General features: G+C 38.6%; 1 protein-coding gene across 1 annotated transcript; it reads right to left on the bottom strand.

Moving 5' to 3' along the window:
• Window positions 1–90: 90 nt before the first annotated feature.
• Window positions 91–15,343, bottom strand: chrna1 (cholinergic receptor, nicotinic, alpha 1 (muscle)). Its single transcript, XM_028007180.1, is given in 11 exon segments — window positions 91–1,148; window positions 1,861–1,985; window positions 3,501–3,615; window positions 3,710–3,933; window positions 6,697–6,934; window positions 9,056–9,251; window positions 9,364–9,473; window positions 9,879–9,923; window positions 11,603–11,745; window positions 15,212–15,311; window positions 15,314–15,343. Coding segments are annotated over 11 exon segments (1,455 nt in total). The 3' UTR covers window positions 91–1,019.
• Between the last annotated feature and the right edge of the window lie 1,018 nt (window positions 15,344–16,361).

The following is a 16,361-nucleotide window of genomic DNA, read 5'->3' on the forward strand; positions in this document are numbered from 1 at the left end:
AGCTAAATAAAACAATTTGCTACATTTTGAATAAATTTGTGGTTAAAACAAAAGAAAAGTGTTACTAATAACACTACAAAACAGAAAATATTAAGTTTTTGATGTTTATTTCCACATCTACACAATAATATATGGTTCAGAGTACTCTGTTTCAGTGGTTGCTTTGCCTGAGAAAACTTCCAAAGTTAAGATTAAAGTTTTTTTCTCTCTTTCCTCTATTTAACCAGGTAAACCCCATTGAGATCCAGATCTATTTTGCACCAGAAGGAGAAACAAGAGAAAATGGATTCCCGGTGAAAGTGCAATGTTAATAATTTGAGCTGAACTTTTCAGCTGAGAACTGCTGAAGGTAAAGTCTACAAAAGAAAACATTAGGGGGGAAAAAAACATCAGCTGATTTGCTTAAAAATCAAAACTGTTGGACGAAAACAACTGAACAACCTGATTTTAACACAAAACCATTTGACATGGAAAATATTGGTAGAAATATGATAGAATAAGTTTCAGATAACTCACTTTTTTCTCCTGAATATAAAATAAGATTATAATTACATGTAACTACACATAAAAGTAAATCATAAATAACTCAGGCAAAACCAATAAATAAAACTTTCTGGTTAGGAAATATTTTGCCTGGATCAGAAGATTATGAGAACACAATATTCTAACTATAAAAAAGCAACTAGAAATAATTATTTTACACATCAGAGTAATGGTACACCCTGCATTACCAATAAAGTTACAATAATAATCTAATAAAATCCATTCATGACAAAAATTGTACATATTTATGAATGGACAGTTAACTTGCTGCTGAAGTTTCATCCATCTTAGTAAAAACACAAACCCTCAAATGTGACTCAAGACTCAGGGCTCCTTACAGCATTTCAGCTATCAGCTCAGCCTTGGTGTGCCAGAAATGCCACACAGACCCCCTCAATATCACAACCTCAAAAGGGTCCCTCTCAAAGCACGGCTTCTAATTTGATTGTATACATCCTCCTTTGTGGGTTAGGTTTTCATAGCATGTTGAGCTCTATTAGTCTCCCAGCGAAGACGGCAAGCGTTCCGATGATGCACACGGCCATGAAGACGCACAGCAGGATGTGGTCCAAAACCATCGCCACAAACTTCCATTCTTCTGCCGCCTACAGTGAAATGAAAAGACGTATATCTTTGGGTTTAGGCGTCTTCAAACTTGGCAACATTAATAAGGAGCAATTGTCTTTTAGGTGGCAGAAACTGCAATGGAAAACTGGTTTGCAAATGATTAAAACTGTATTTCACAATAATAAATGTTCTATGTTTTTTATTTGAGAGCTATGCTACTCTAAGGTATTTGCTGTTAATTAGCAGCTTTCACCCTTTAACAACTATGTATTTTACTCAGAAGACTACATGCCTAAAAGAACTTGATAATTTTTATTTGTTTCTATAATATTCAATTTCTATTCTAAATATCTTATTGATCAAGAAGAAAAGTGTTATGTTTTTTGTAACTCATACTACGTATGTTTCTTCAATGCATCACTGTAGATGGTGATAGCTATAAGTAAGATGGATTCTCTGATTTTGGGAAGAATCCTTCCTTCCACATTCATTTTCAGAGGATCAAGAGCAATCCCCAGAAAACAACTTTCTTTATTAGTTCTTTCAGTCCCTGACTCTGATGCTGCTACCCTAACAGATGATAGCCAAAGAGATCATACTCTCTACGGCAGGGTTTGAGAAGGTCTGCAGTATTTTCAGTAGTCCTTAGCACTGAAGGACCTAAATGCTTATTGACTTTTGTAAACATTTGTCTAGATCTTTCTTTGCCTAAGTCCATCAGATGTGCAGACATCTGATGGACTGTCTTACATTGTTAGATTCCTCATCTGATTTCATGGTTTCAGCAATGTACTTCACTCCTTCAATGGCACTGCGAACATCAGGGTTCTTCATGATGGGAGACTTATAGGTTACGCTGGCTGGGGTGGGGTTACCTGTAGAGGAGAGACGGCGGTTAGTTAGTCTGCCATTTTGGTATGGATTGTAAGAACAGAGTGGATGGAAAAATTCCTGAACTAGAAGGATGAATCAGCCCTTTATTAATAGCAACCTGTCAACAAAAACGTCTTTAGGTGAAGCCATGAAAAATCAGAATGATAACCAGGTTTGAGAGAAATTACATTTTTACCCAGTAAAAGATTGACATATCTCTCAGGTTCTGTCATGCTTTTGCAATGTTTTTTCCACAGTGATTCTTAAAGACATAAGCTTAGCTCTATACCAGAGCCACCTCTCCACTCTGAGGCCCTCCTGGATGACCAAACTTCTCACCCTATCAATTAAGGCCCCGAAATACTTCATGCAAAGTGCTGAAATCAGTTATTGTTGATGTAGACACATGATAAAAACTGTTCTCAGAGACCCGTTTGCCTGCTGAACTTTTCAAACTATTTCGACAGAGATCTCTGCAAAGTGTTGTGTGATTGGTCAGAGGTTTTTTTGCTGTGCTTTATGCTGAAATACACTCGGAAAGCAGTGTTGATATTTCTCTTCAACTACTTTGCTTCCACTGTTTCATTTTTGCATCTGCAAGAGACATTGATATTTTTGAGGAACATTTATCTAATGAGGTGAGGAATGATGCAAGTACGATTCTTCACTAAATAACGCCTATATACTGTAAATATTGGCGTTATTTAGATTATTATACATCAGCTAGCACTATTTAAACCCTAGTCGATGCAGGAGGTGGCTTCTCCGGCAAATGTTTAATAACACCTGGGTGAAAATTGTAACATCTTTGCTCACAGAAGAAGCTGTCTGCAGAAAAGTATGGCGCTCTTGTAGTGTCTTCTGTCAGTCTCCTCTTGATGTGGGTGTGATGATGCTGCAGGAATAAGACTACATGCTACAGACTTTGGTTGAACAGCAAAGCTTTATTACAATACTGTAGCCTTAGTCAGCACGACCGAATTGCGAGGAAATCTTGGCCCAATCAAAGTGAAATCCCCCCGATCGTTGGACAGCACCCCGTTTATAGAGTTCTGGCCAACACACTCTCTCCCCAAAGTTTACATTATTACTTGCCTTTCTTCCAGATATACTCATGTTCAGGTCACGGTTGTAGGATATGGTCAGTCCGGTTTTTTGGACTCAGTGTCTCTTTTCTCAGCTGATTTTCTTGCACATTGCCAAAAAAAGTCCTCATGTGTGATCAGACACTACACCCTCTCTGTGACAACTTTGTAAAATAAAGCTACGGGAAGGTGAGGGGGGGACCCCCTTGAGTAGTGGGGTGAATTATAATGAATTGGGAGGAGTGTCCCTCCGGTGGTCTGCACCGTTGTATGAAAGGTGTGTACAAATATGAACCGTCGGAAACCACCCAACTGTGCATCAACTGTTTGGCTTTGGATGAAGTATGTCAGGGCCTCATGGGTGTACTTTCTTTTTACTATCAACTTACCGTACTTGGTTTTGTGCTACAGTGTTTAGAGTGGGTGTCTTGCCTGAAATATCTGATATGTCCATGTCAGTAGGGAACAGTCTCTTCTGGCTGATCTCCTGACTGGGTCGCTTCATCGTTGAGAAAAACATCATGTTTGGAATGGTTTCAATGAAGACCTAACAGGACACAGAAAAAAATAGATCAAGCTCTGCCATTGATGGAACAGATGCGTCATTTCTCACTTTCTACCACAGAGCAAACAGCATGAACCTTGCGGATCCATGCGGGCATGGTGTGCGTGCTGGGCGAGCGGTGGTGTGTGTTGATGACGATGACCGTGATGATGATGGAGGCGATCACAAAAACCATAGTGAAGAGCATGTATTTCCCTATGAGAGGGACAGCGCTGGAAGTGGAGGGAATCAGCTCAACGATAACCAGCAGGAAGACAGTCAAAGACAACAGGACAGAGATGGACAGGGTCATCTTCTCGCCTTGAGTCAGGGAGAAAAAAAACATTACGTCTGAAAACACAATGCAGGTAACAACAAAACACCTCCACACAATACCACACTATACTTTCATCATGTTGAAGGTATGGTGTAAAGTACTATGTACCTATGGTTTAAAGTACCATCTGACAAAAAAGTTATTTTTTGCCCGGTCATTAGGAAGAGTTTGTCTGTTTGGCAGTATCCTGTTTCCCTCTCTGAAAACCTTTACCATAAAACAAACTACAGTGGTAGTAACAACAATTAGAAACATCAGCTGACTGCAATCCACAAATACTTGAGACCCCCTCTAAAAATGCTTATATTATAACTGCCAATTTTGATAGTTCTAACACTAAATATACCGAAATATGCTTTAATACACACAGTGGAAATCCTCTTAGCACTGTAGGTGTTACTGTAGAAGCTAACATCTACAGTAACCTTTATCTCTGCTCTTGGAGAGCAGATCGGTTGTACCAACCAATCTTGTACCTCCAGGATTGGTTGTATCTTGGAGGTACAACCAATCAGTTCCAGGGAAAATAGATGGCGCTCCTGATTTGGCTACTTTGCAGACACCAGCCAGCAGCATGTCATGTAGCATTGGACCTTGGTAATTCACCTACCTAAGCTGCATTTTCTTTAGAATATCTTAGGCATGCTTTACAAAAAATAATCAGTGAATAGGTGGGTTTTCCATAAATAATTTAGACTTACGCTCCACAGAAGAATCTGAAAATATTGAATCACGAGAAGGCAGGGCTTCATTGTAGCAGCATAATATCTGCTTAAATGATTGATCAACCAATACTGTTTTAATTAGTTATTCATGTTTGTTGAGGCACTTTGATGTTTAGTTAAAAGTTCTCTAAACTCTAAAGCATGCCATCTTAAATTAACAATCACAGTGAAACATTAGGGACCATAATGGATAATTGACAGGTCAGGCTAAAGGGACAAATTGATTCAGTTTCCATGCATTTATGAGTAAAACACATTTTTGTGCTGCTTTGACTGCAATAATTGATGTAATTGCAGCAAGTTACTCTTCCCACCCTTACCTGACTATTTGTTGACTAACGCTTCAGTTCAACAATTTTTTCTTCTTTTTTTTCTGCATTGAGCCTGAATAATAATAATAATAATAATAATAATAATAATAATAATAATAATCTGCCCATCTGACATTTTTTGTTTACCGTGAGACATAAATCGCCACTGAGATAAATACACATACATATCTGTGTTTTACTTTTTCCCTAATTCATCTCTCAGCACACTATTAAAGTTATAAATATAAACTACAACTTTTGTGAAACAATACTTTAAACTCAAAATGTCCAAGAAAAAAAATTAGGAAAGTTTTTATTTTATTAACCTGTTTAATCCCAAATTTTTTTCCTGCAAAATAAATGCATGCATTTCAATCCTTGGACCTCCCTTACACATGATGTTTATGAATTATTACATTTTATGTTGGTTATTTTAGTGAAAATGTAGGTTTTATACTCAGCAACAATTGTTGCCGGTGGGAAACTGCATAGTCTGAATTACACAAATCTGGCCTATTTATACATATAAAAAAAATAACAAAAATCATGACATACATAATCTATTATAACAACGAATGGTTAGAGTGTTCAGAAATATTTTAAACACATAAAGATCCAATGCCAAATCCTGCAGATGTCATTGTCTCAATGTGCCAAGTGACCTTTGACCTCATTTGATTATTTCATCAATTAGGCAAAGTCAGGTGAAAATGTTAGTATGAACAAATCTGCATCTGAGAGAAAATTCTCCTTGTTCTAGCAGACCAATCACTACACCTTGTCTCTGTCCTAAACTAGTTTCAGGCGTGGCGTCATCTTGTAGTCGTCATTCAGTGAATAGGCCACACTTTGTGGAAAGGATCGCCTTTTGGGGAGGGCTAGAGGGGGGGAGGGTTTCAACTGTGGGAATGACAGTGGTGTTCAGGTTCCTTCAGATCTAGAAGATCTAGAATATCTGATAGTTTTAAGCTGTGTGGGAACAGCAAGATATATAGAATTAACAGCAAACCAATGGACGCCTAGCATAGTGCTGTCTATGTATTATGCTAGCGGCAACAATTGTTGCCATGCTTACATTCACTCCTCTTATGATCAAAAGATGAATGAAGGGACACAATTTTCTTCATATATCAGTAGAAGACACTTCAAAGAACATATGTTCAAAATATTTTATTTATATTTGTTTATTTAAGTATTTTACTGACTTCCTCTTGTACAGGTTTGTGACTGACATTTACCTCCAGCGTTACAGGCAGGAAGTAAGGAGGTCTGGTCATGTGACCTTTCACACTTGCTACATGAAATTGATATTGGTTAGAGTAGACACCCTATTATTTTATTTTAAAACTTCAGTTAGCTGCCAAAAGTCAAAACAATTCTTTTAGAGCTTCTAAAGTTAGAAAAAATGTCTGGCAACAATCGTTGCCGGTGGGATTAAACGGGTTAATATGGCTTTTCTGCTGGTTCTGTCATGTCATTTCATAGGTTAACTTTTCTGTGCTTTCTTTCTTTTAAAAATGTTTTCTTTCCAGATTTTCAAATTATTTTATGGTTGTTCTGCTTTCATGTGTTACACTTTGAACTTCAGCAAACACCGAGGTTTAAGAATAACATCAATACATGCTTCTGCAAATTCATTGTGAGAACTGTAAAAATTAATTATTCTCTTAAATCGTAAAAGACAAAGGGTGCTGTTTCTACATTTACATACCTGAATCAGTAGGGAGGTAGAAGACTAGTCCAGTGAGAAAGGAGAACAGCATGCAGGGAATTATGACATTGACAATGAAATAAAGGGGAAGCCGCAGCATCAGGAAATGGTAGGTGATGTCCAGATACGGCGTGTCAAGGCAGCATGTGTAGTAAACCCAGTGTTTCCAACTCCTGTAGTCCTTCAACACCCATTCACCCGACTCCATGAAGTTACTGAGGTCTGGTCGGTCACTGTCCTAAAGCCAGAAAGCAAACTTAATATATGCAAACACACATTGAACTTCATGTTTCATCATAATTATGACTTAGGAAGAAAATTGTGGTTTGCAAAACATGGCTTCCTTTTTTTTTATCTGTCACCTTTACTCTGATACTGCTGAACAAAACCAGTGCAAGCAATTGCTTGACAGAAGTCACAGAGTCAGTAAAAGGAATTCACCAGTGTCATTTATAGATAGATAGATAGATAGATAGATAGATAGCATTTATTGTCATTGAACAGAATTCAACGAAATTTCCATTGCAGCTCCCGTGCAAAAGGTCAAATATATACAGTATAAATAAGCAAACACACAATAATAATAATAACAATATATACAACTAAATTAACTAAAGGCACTCAACCATACCAAAGAACTAGCAGCAGGTCCAATTATGGCAAAGTACAGATAATGTGACAGTGCAAAGTGCAGAACAATATGGCTGTGTGGGGTGGGGGATATGTATGTGTGACTGCGAGGTTATGATATGTGTGGGAGGGGGGGGCGGCAGGGAGTAATGGCTCTGACGGCTGTGGGGAAGAAACTGTTTCTCAGTCTATTTGTTGTAGTCCGTATATTCCTGTACCGCTTGCCTGATGGCAGCGGCACAAACAGTCTGTGGCCCTGTTTGTGCCACAAACAGTATGAATCCAGCTCTTATGTGTATTTATCTTAGCTGTTGTGAAGTTCTTGTTTGTGAACGAACAGCATCATGAATAAGAAGGAACACAAGTCAAGTCAAGGTAGAACGGTTTTGTGGAGGCTGAGTGTCTCTTAAGGGCACGGTGTAACCCATTATCTGAAAATGGAACCAAGGCGTGGACGTCCACCTACAGAGACCTGCAGAGATCCATAGCTCAGTTAGAAGACAGGACAGCTATTATGATGATTTATGTTGTGCAAATCATGAACCTGGACTTTATGAAAGACTGGCAAGACGAACGCAATCAGAATTTCCATTCAAGGTTACCTCCAAGCCACAAAGAGGACTAATCAGTTGAGACAGCAACTTTTTCACATGTGGAGGAAAGCTAACATTTTGCACCTTGAACACACCCACAGTGGCAGATGGTATGGGGATTGTTTTTTTTTTCTTTAACAGGAACAGGGAACTGGCTGCACAGTGGTGCAGTTGGTAGCACTGTTGCCTTGCAGCAAGAAGGTCCTGGGTTCGATTCCCGGCCTGGGGTCTTTCTGAATGGAGTTTGCATGTTCTCTCTGTGCATGCGTGGGTTCTCTCCGGGTACTCCGGCTTCCTCCCACAGTCCAAAAACATGACTGTCAGTTTAATTGATCTCTCTAAATTCTCCCTAGGTGTGAGTGTGTGCATGGTTGTTTGTCCTGTATGTCTCTGTGTTGCCCTGCGACAGACTGGCGACCTGTCCAGGGTGAACCTCGCCTCTCGCCTGGAACGTAGCTGGAGATAGGCACCGGCAAACCTCCCGACCCCATTAGGGACAAAGGGTGAACAGAAAATGGATGGATGGATGGATGGAACAGGGAAACTGGTTCATTGTGGTATAGTTACTGGATTTAGGTGCATTGCAATCCAGAAAGAAAACCTGTCAGAGGTTGCCAAGGGTTTTGGAATTAGGATGGAGGTTCACCTTCCTGGTAGCTTGGCTATTGCCTTTCAACGTAATTCCCCTCAATTTGTATTTCCCTTTAATGCTCTGTCTGGGATTTCTCCTATTCAGTTTGATTTCTCCAATTGAATTTGAATGGGTCCAATCGACAGAAGGAAAACTTGTGAATGATGAGTTTCTGCAATGTTTTAGACTTGTAGTCTGCCTATGGTTGTATTTAGACAATAGCAGTGGAGGAAGTGAACGAAATTATCCAGTATGTGTTGGCCATGCTTCCAAATATTGAGCAATTAAAGTCTGGTAAACTTCATCCAGCCGGCACATTGCATACGTCACAGCCAAATGTAAGTGATTGGGTTAAATTAGATCCACAAAATGCACTTTCCTTTCTGCATCACAACTCTGCACTAACTTGTGATGCTCTATCAAATACATTTTCAAACACACACATTTCTTATTGTAAAGCAATGGATTTTGAACAAAGACAACATATTAAAAGCTTCACTCTTACTGGGTTGATGATGACCAGTGTGCCATCATATGTCCAGGTACCCAGTTTCATGCTGCAGTTCTGGAGGTCAAATGGGAAGTGAAGGACAATGATCTCACAGTAACTCTTGTAGATAGCAGGTGGGTTCCATGTTATCATGCCTGTGTGCTCCAGCAGCACTTTGGTCTCATGGATGATGGCAAAATCACCATCGGCACTGGAACGAGGAACAGGAAGGAAGCAGAGGGCAGACAGAGTGTGACCACATATTCAGTTAGCTAAAGCTGAGAGTAGATGTCTGTGTAAACCAGAGCAGCAGTTCTGCTTACTTGTTGTACAGAACTAAGTCGGGTTTCCATATGTCTGTTGAAGGAATTCGGATCTTTTTGATGCCTCCATAAGCATCTGGATCCCACTGCAGGTTCACATCTTTCCATTGCTAGGATGAAAAATGGGAGGACATCCCTCCAAATAATTAATCTGTTTATTTATTCTTCCCCTGGTGATTGACCTTATTAAACCAATGTAATTTGACATAGATCAGGCTGATCTATTGATGATGAATGATCTTTTAATATAAATGTTCTGGATTGGATGTGTATGGAAGGCTAAAATAAACTTGGATTGCAAAACTAGTGGATGTCAACAGATCAGTATGGATCTTAATAATTTATTGATGTATTTACTCGTTTAAAATAAATACATAAATAATGGCCCTTTTGGCCCTCCATATATGTGTATCAAATTCATGTTTAAAACCTTCCTTGTCATGCTACCCACCCTTGAAATGAATTCATAAAATGTTTTGAATTAAATACATTATAGCTACACACAAAACAGCTACCTGTCGGAGTCGGACGTTAGTGGTCACAATCTGGTTGACTTCATCCTGAGAAAAAGAAAGGAACAACGTCAGAGATAGAAATGAACTTGTTGACCTCGAGATAAACTGTCCTGCAGCTTTTAGATGCATCCCTGCTTCATTACAGCTGAATCAAATGACTGAACTGCCTCTTCAGCATGCCATCAAGTTTGACAAATGCCTGCCTTTCTTTGGGAATCGCTAGTAGCAAACTGATGTTTACAAAGCCTGACCTGCCTATTCCAATTTTTTTGTCTGAATAATTTCTAAATATAGTAACAAAATAGTTAAGATGGCAACAGTGGGGGGACTATTGTTAACCAAGCACATCCATATTAGATAGAATGGGCAGGTCTGTCAGTCAGCTCTCTCTCAGTTAGGGCAAAGAAAAGTTGACAATGGCTGATTTTCAGACTTGTGCAGAGGTAGATATCATTGATTTCACATGTAAGTATTGACCTATCACCAATCACCCAAAATTAGGAAAATCATGGCTGATTTATCGATGGGCTCCTACTAAGTACATAATAGGACTGATCAAAGTTGCATCCAGTATTATGCAGTGAAATGTGTCTACAAACATTAAGACAGAATGTAACAACAACATAGTGATTCAATGTCAGTAAAAAAATATTGTAAAGAAATTTTACATAAACTGACATCACTGGGACTTTTAGAAACATATTTTGTTAGAAACTAAAAATAAATCCCAATCATATTGGTGTATTTAAAAAGCAATTGACTTGTAACTTGACTTTAGAATCAAACAGTGACGAAAAGTAAAGTAACTGTTCATGATGTTTGACATCTAAAAATGTATACAAATGATAGTGATATTATGTTGCATACTACAGTTTAAAACATGGTGCAAGATTTTACTGATTCTGTTGATCAACTACTCTTCATGAATTCAAAAATCCCAAGACTCTCCTCATAAGGACTTATTCAAATGATCACCTTTAAAATAAATAAATCCCTTTAAATCCTTATGCAGAGCAGACCCTTTTTACTTTTTGATATGTAAAATGCTACAAATGATAGAGCGTGTACATTATTTGTGCCAGGACCACAAGTAGTGTGCAAACAGTTAAAATGACATGCCTTCAACTCATTAAACTATCAACTTCGCTACACCCAGCAAGCTCTGCATCAAATGGGAATGAATGGGACAAGAGAGCCGCAACATATGTGGGACGTGTGAAATAAAACTAAATTATTTTTGAAGCACAACAAACATGAGGAACCATGTTACACTGTTGAAGGCTAAGCTAATTGTAAGTTTGCTACCCTTCAGCGTCATTGAGACTCAGGGCATTTGCTTTACGGAAAGGTCTTTTTTAGAAAACATTCCTCCTCTAAGATAGTTTGATGAAGTCCAGAGGCCCACAAATCTTTTTTCAAATTGTTTTCATGTATTCAATAGTTTTGTCTCTGTTTTGTCTGAGGTATTTGGTCTTTGTGTTTTTTGAAGTATGGGATCCTGTCTGGTGATCTGGTTGTGTTTGTATGGATGCAGGTGACAGGGGTTGATGATGGGGGATCATGTTGAGTCAGTAACTGGTTTCTAATCAAACCATAGCCTTCTGAATCCTAATCTAACCATGAAAAGCCAACAAATCTCCACCCCTAAATGCTGGTTGTAAATTTCCAATATTTTCCAAACTGTTTCCACTCTTGGAAATACACTGGGAAATTTTTACCCTTACCACACTAATAAGTTGGATAAGCTGCAGGCCCACTGTGACTTCTACAGCATCGCTGAAGTGGTTAACTGGACGAACCACTTTGTTATAACCGGTAAACAGGGTTTTCACCAGTTTCGTCTCGTCTTCTGAGCAGGATCCCAACCCTGAAGCAAAAAGAGATAAACACAATTTCAGTTAGGGCTTGCCCAACTTTAGGATCAAGTTCAGTGAAGTAGGGTAATGCCCCCCTTTCACGCCCTTCAGAAATATTTTCACAATGAGAGCTGCAGTAAGGAAATTCTCTTTACTGTGGATCCTGCTCTGAACTTTTCCTTGATTTACAACCAGCAATCTGAAACCCTTAATTTCAGAAACATGAGGACTGAAAACAGGTGCAGAAGAAAAGCATGGTGAGATGTCACTGTCTGATTAGAGGCAGGCAAGGACAAACAGAGCAGAGAGCTTCATGGCAACACTGGACAAGTGACTGACATTCCATGTTGGTGAAAAGCCTCTCCACTGGCTGTCGCTTGATCAAATCCGTCTCCATAGGTTGTTTGTGGATCTAATCTCAGCGCTCAGCAGGTGTTTGGAGCAGCCGGCTCTGGCCAGCAAATTGTCATGAAATGACTTTCAGCTTGATATGAGTACACATAAAACACATTTAACACCTCTCCATATTCACAATGCTTTACGTAAACAGACTTAGATGTTTTCATCCTTACTAAATGTTATATATATTTATATATATAGTTTACATATAGTTTATGCTGCCATAAACTATATGATGCCACTGAGACAAATGGCATCGACAAAGGAAAACAGATTAAACAGAATTGAGTAATACAGTGTCATTTAAGTAGTCATACCTCTTAAGCTTCTTCACATGTTGTCATGTCACAACCTCAGACAAACACCAGTCTCGTTATCCTTTGTGGATAATGTACAAAGGACCTTTTGTGGACATTTCTGTGGACTGTAGCTTGAAATTATTTGTGGAAAATTTGACCATTCACAGATTTGCTTGTACACCACATCTACAACGTTCAACAGAAAATGCAGCTCGGAAAGCAATGCTGCCTGACACACTATTGGCTGCATTTGCAAAGCTGCCAATTCAAAAGGACCAACTAGGTTTTGCCGTAGTGCCGAAGTGGTTCGTATTGTGTGTGCTAATGCCTATTAAGGTATTTTTTTGGTGCGTGAACTACTAAAATAGGAAGTTCTAAGAGTTTTTAGAGGGATCTCAAATATTTGTGGATTTTAGCTATTTGAGGGTGAACGTCTCCCTGCAATCACTGGGTATCTACTATAGTGCATAAATGGAAGGAAAATTACACCTTGATTTAAATTCTTTACACCAATCTGAAAAGAGTGGTGTACAGTATGGCTGTCCACCTAAATTCATAGACCTAACAAGAAAAAGCAGTAACTCTAGTAACTCTAATGTCTAACTGGAAATCTGAGGTGAGAATTGAATCTGACTAAGCTGCAACTGTTTTGCAAAGACTGGGCAACCCTTTCAGGTTGTACTGAACTTTACAGTACCTTTTGACTTGTACTACTCAGAAGAGCGTCTACATAATAAGCCTCATTTCCCCAAATGTATTCCTCCTGCTTACAGAAATTTGAGTCTCTAGATGTGCAATGCTGGCAGAGGCATACCTCAAGAATATTGCAGTATTGTTAAAAAAATTAAATACTTTGTAGCCTTTTCCTTCCACTTCACCATTGGAAGCTACGTTGTGCTGGCATATGACATAAAATCCCAAAGAAATACAATGAAGTTTGTAGTTCACATTATTTCATTCTTTACAGTAAGTGGGATGGTCAGTGCATTTGCTGTGATAGTAAACATGTCAGACAGACCAGTACAAATGACCCAACAGACAGCAGTGGGAGCCAAGTGGCATTCTATGTGTGCTATCCCGGGAATGTACTGGCAAGTTTCCTCCAGCCTGAGCTGGACAAACTGGGATCAAGTTTCATTAAGCCAGCAACAGAGAACATGCACATGTACCCTGACACACATGAAGGTTTGGTTTCCTTCTATACGTTCTATTTCAAGTTTTCGTCAAAGATCAAGAGGTCAGGGTTGGTGTAGTGTAGTGTACATTTCTTGTATTTGTCATTATCCTTCCCGGTTAATGTCTGCTTACATCCTGTTTGTTGTCAAGTTTGTGTTATTTTATCCAAGAACAGAAATAGAAGGGAGGAAGAAACACCTGGAGCTGTCAGTCACTGACCACTCTGTGTTACTATTTGCTGGTGTTCTCCTGCGCCAGCAATGGGGTGACAAAACGGTGGAGGGGGGCTTTAGATGTCTCTCTGTTCCAACACAGCTGATTGAAGTTTGTCCAATTACTTCCTCTGCATGTCAAAGTTCTGCAGAGGTCTGTTAACGGCCGTCATTTTGTTCAGGTGTGCTAAGCCAGAGAAAGCTCTAAAACATGCACAATGCTGGATGTTGAGAACTCACTTTGGACACCACTGCTCCAGACAGCATGGTATTTGTTGTCTCTTGCCTCCACCATTTTAATATTGTTACATGTATGCCAGTAATTTGGTTTGTCTTAGAAAGAAATTGTGTTAGGAAATATGCAAATCATTTGTAAGCACTTAAGAACTGCTGAACTGTAAAATGCAGATCTCAGTGTCTGATTCTTAGTCTTCTATCACCAAAATACCTGATGTCTATTTCATCTTCTGTGGTTAATATAAACTACATATACTGATCAAATCTGAACTAATATAATGCTACAACAGAATAGATTTTTTAAAAACAGTTTAAAATAATGAAACTGACTTTATTAGTTAAAACACATAAGGGACGATTAGTGTTTTTATTTTTGTACGAACCACCTTAGAATTAGATAAGAACATTTTTGACAAACCTGAACTAAATTATTATACGCTGACTAAAATTTCTTTTTTATCCAATTCCAATGGTTGCAGGAAGCAGAGTGTACCTCTATGTGAGACTGAAAGGTCACTGTGACAAATATGTGACCTTAGCTATCAGTCTTTAAGGGGATGTCACCTACAGTAAATTTCATATACAAATTAGGCAAAATTTTTTAAAATCCTTAGATTTATATGACTTATATATTCCCATACAAACACCTGCATGCCATACATACATTGTTAGTCATAGTACTTTCTGAAAATCATTAAAAATTCATATATATTTTTGGATTTTTATCATTTCCTGCCTACATTTTCATTGGGATATTTTTCAATTTATAAAAAAATCTCATTTTCTCAAAGGTAGGTATCAGAAACATCTTGGACTAAGACTGTTTTTCACATTCTACTTGTTAGATACCATTTTGTACTGTTGGGTTAGGGTAACTCTCCCCTGTGTCTGACCACACTTGATATCACTACATACCTACATATATTACAGTGAATATGATATGTATCTTTAACATATAAATTAGATTCTTAGGTCACACGAATACCAGTTTTAAAAATGAATTCCTATAAAAACAGATCAGTGACCTCACATGGTTTCAATTTCTAGGATGAGAAGAGTTATGTTGTAAATTAGACCCTTCAGAATCTCTGTTTTCAGAACCAATTGCCAAATTCCTTAACACCAAATTACTCAGAAATATAAAGAATTCTTACCAGAATATGCACAAAGAATCCATGGGATACAAATCAGGACCTTGTGAAGGTGCATATCTGTGCCGTAAAAATCCTTAATCCCACAGGAAACTGTTGAAGTGTGTCCAGTTTGAAGATTTCAGTGTGACACATATACTAAGTATGCATTGAAATAGATACACTGAAGCTGTAGCGTTCAACGAAGAGCAGCAGGGTATATGTGGTAAGGTGGATCAGTCCAGGTTGTGAACTCTGAGCTCTTACTTTTAATAGAAAACACTATGCCGCTTCCCCAACCCACCAACTTCTCAACCACTCACCAAATGTCCAGGCAGGAAGACAGCTGGGATTGCTTGTCTTTGATGCTAGTTGCTGTGAGTTAAAATGGAATGTTAGGATTACGGTTTGGTTCCTGTAGTTAGTAACAGGTTTTGTTCATGGTGTTCATTTTGGTTATCTGTTAAACGCAAGAAATAAATATGTCCTTGTGTGTATTTGTTTAAGGAATACTGTTAAGGTAAAAAGTAGTAACAGTTCTTTGGTTTTCGGTTTGAGCACCTTTCTAGAAAACCCGCTTTATCAGGGTGTAGATATTTCCATTTTTTGGAAATGCCCGCTTAACCTCTACCAGATTGATGGGAAGCATCTATTGCTTCTCTTTGGTTATTATTGACGTCTTTCTTTAGTGGCATTATGTTAACACATATGTATGCTGCAGGATAGCAAAGTTATGAAACCTTTGCTTCTACAGAAGAGATAACGGAGAGATCAATAAACGGTATAGGACACTTTTAGAGCCAGGACACTGACACAGAGAGGCAGACAGACAGCTGCGCTCTGCCACTGATGAAATGAGAAGCATGTCTGGGGACATGCTGTTATTTGACTGACATGGACACATACACACACACACTCACGCCTACTTATCAGCTCATGTGGCATGAACAAATTCATTGGGTTACAGTCAGACTGAGCAACCGAACAACTGAAATGAATCACGGACAAAAATTAGCATGTGTCTTTTACTGTATAATCAGCTTCCAGTAATCGGAACATAGTAAAGGCAAGCACTATAGTCTGTGACATACTGAATCAAGTGCTGAAAAAAACAAGGGAATGTATGCTGATCAATATGTGATGCATTCACTGACAAAATTTGTATGGGAATAAA

Source organism: Xiphophorus couchianus, chromosome 22 (assembly GCF_001444195.1).
Source record: "Xiphophorus couchianus chromosome 22, X_couchianus-1.0, whole genome shotgun sequence".
In the NCBI taxonomy this organism is placed as follows: Eukaryota; Metazoa; Chordata; class Actinopteri; order Cyprinodontiformes; family Poeciliidae; genus Xiphophorus; species Xiphophorus couchianus.